Here is a 1296-nt window from a genome sequence, read left to right as displayed (position 1 = left end):
AGCAGACTGATACACCCACGGTGTAAGAAGGAGAGGTACCGAATGCTACTGTAACAAAGGAATTTCCCCGCTGTGGGATGAATAAAGTATTACCTTATCTTATCTCCACAGAGGATATTTTGTATTAAATCAGTTTACCTAAAGGGACTTCTCTCAGTGCTGGGTTTCTGATCATTTCCACCTGGGCATAGAAGCAATCCAGGTCAAAATGCAGAATGACTCTGTGTGCAGGTGTTGTTCCGGATGTCTTATTGAGGCTTGGACCTAAAACAAGAGATTATACATACAATAATTACCATCTGACACGGTGTTAGACAGAGCCGTGTTTCTATTTGACTGTCCAAAAGCCAGAAAAAAAGTCCAAACTATATAGTTATCCAAAGCCTCCCTGTCCTCAAACTTTACCAGAAACAACAGCAGGGCTGAGTGAGACTGAATCCACGAAACTGTTCTTCCATTCGGTGTCATCCTCTTCCATCTCATCCTCGCTGTTAGCCATGTCAAACAACGCAAATTGTACGTGTTTTATAGATTGTGATATATCCCATTTTAGACTGGTATTGTTGTGACTACGATATGGAAAGTGAATCACTAGCTGTACTATTTTCGTGTAGGTCCCACTTCCGTTTGATGCAGCGGCGCCATCTGCCGGTGCGGAGGGATTAGCTACGGCGACACAATGGACTTCTGTCAACTCTCGTTAGTTTTAATATTTTTGTTATTCGGGGATTAAACTACTTTCATCTCCAGAAAATGTTGAAAAACATACATATTCAGGGACACATTTTTCAAATTTGTTTTATTTAACGTTACTGTCGTCTCGCGACCGCTTGCAGCCTGAACAGAGCCTATATAAGCGAAGCTGACATCACGAGCGTTTCATTTGCAGCCTCCGCGGCTCAATCTGTGGTACGACGGTTAATTAATCAAACGGAACGGTTTTTGCGTATTTTGAAAAGTGGCGTTTTTCCTGATGTTTCCCTCGTCTGGTCTCTTTGCTTGTATCAATTGTCCTTTTTCAAAACGTGGGCATTGTGAGCGGCCTCACTGTTTGTACAAACATGCCACAGAATTGCGGAATACGTTTGGTGCCTCGTATAAACCGTCGATAGTTGTTGCAGGTTAGTGTTTTTCAGGTGTGCTTTAGCTTGGTGTCTTTAGCTTAAAAGTTTGCAATTGAATATACAAAGTAATTCATGAATAAAGTTGGTTAAATCATTTTCAAACCTTATGAACTAGATTGAAGATGAAGCAATTCACATTTGTACTAAATTTCTTGCCTTCCTCACGTTTTTT

At 41.0% G+C, this 1296-nt stretch overlaps 2 protein-coding genes across 6 annotated transcripts in view; one reads left to right on the top strand and one right to left on the bottom strand.

Moving 5' to 3' along the window:
- Positions 1 to 670, bottom strand: part of poli (polymerase (DNA directed) iota) — a 5703-nt gene extending 5033 nt beyond the window's left edge. The window contains exons 1-2 of one of the 2 annotated variants that reach the window (XM_032515511.1): positions 406 to 670; positions 139 to 264 (exon numbers count right to left, since the gene is read on the bottom strand). In XM_032515511.1, coding sequence (XP_032371402.1) covers positions 139 to 264; positions 406 to 499 — 220 coding nt within the window. In that variant the 5' untranslated portion in view covers positions 500 to 670. Of the gene's footprint in view, positions 1 to 138; positions 265 to 400 lie in introns of both variants that reach the window. The other variant, XM_032515512.1, reaches the window with a different exon arrangement.
- zgc:152968 (RNA exonuclease 1 homolog) overlaps positions 1 to 1296 on the top strand; it is an 11164-nt gene that overhangs the window by 1050 nt on the left and 8818 nt on the right. For 3 of the 4 annotated variants that reach the window (XM_032515484.1, XM_032515483.1, XM_032515482.1), the window contains exon 1: positions 880 to 1121. The exons of the other annotated variant lie outside the window; for it this stretch is intronic. In XM_032515484.1, the coding sequence (XP_032371375.1) occupies positions 974 to 1121 (148 nt within the window). In that variant the 5' untranslated portion in view covers positions 880 to 973. Of the gene's footprint in view, positions 1 to 879; positions 1122 to 1296 lie in introns of those variants that run through there. 4 annotated transcript variants of the gene reach the window in all.

Source organism: Etheostoma spectabile, chromosome 5 (assembly GCF_008692095.1).
Source record: "Etheostoma spectabile isolate EspeVRDwgs_2016 chromosome 5, UIUC_Espe_1.0, whole genome shotgun sequence".
Classification (NCBI taxonomy): Eukaryota; Metazoa; Chordata; class Actinopteri; order Perciformes; family Percidae; genus Etheostoma; species Etheostoma spectabile.
The sequence above is the reverse complement of the archived record's forward strand: the minus strand, read 5'-3'. Positions and strand labels throughout refer to the sequence as shown.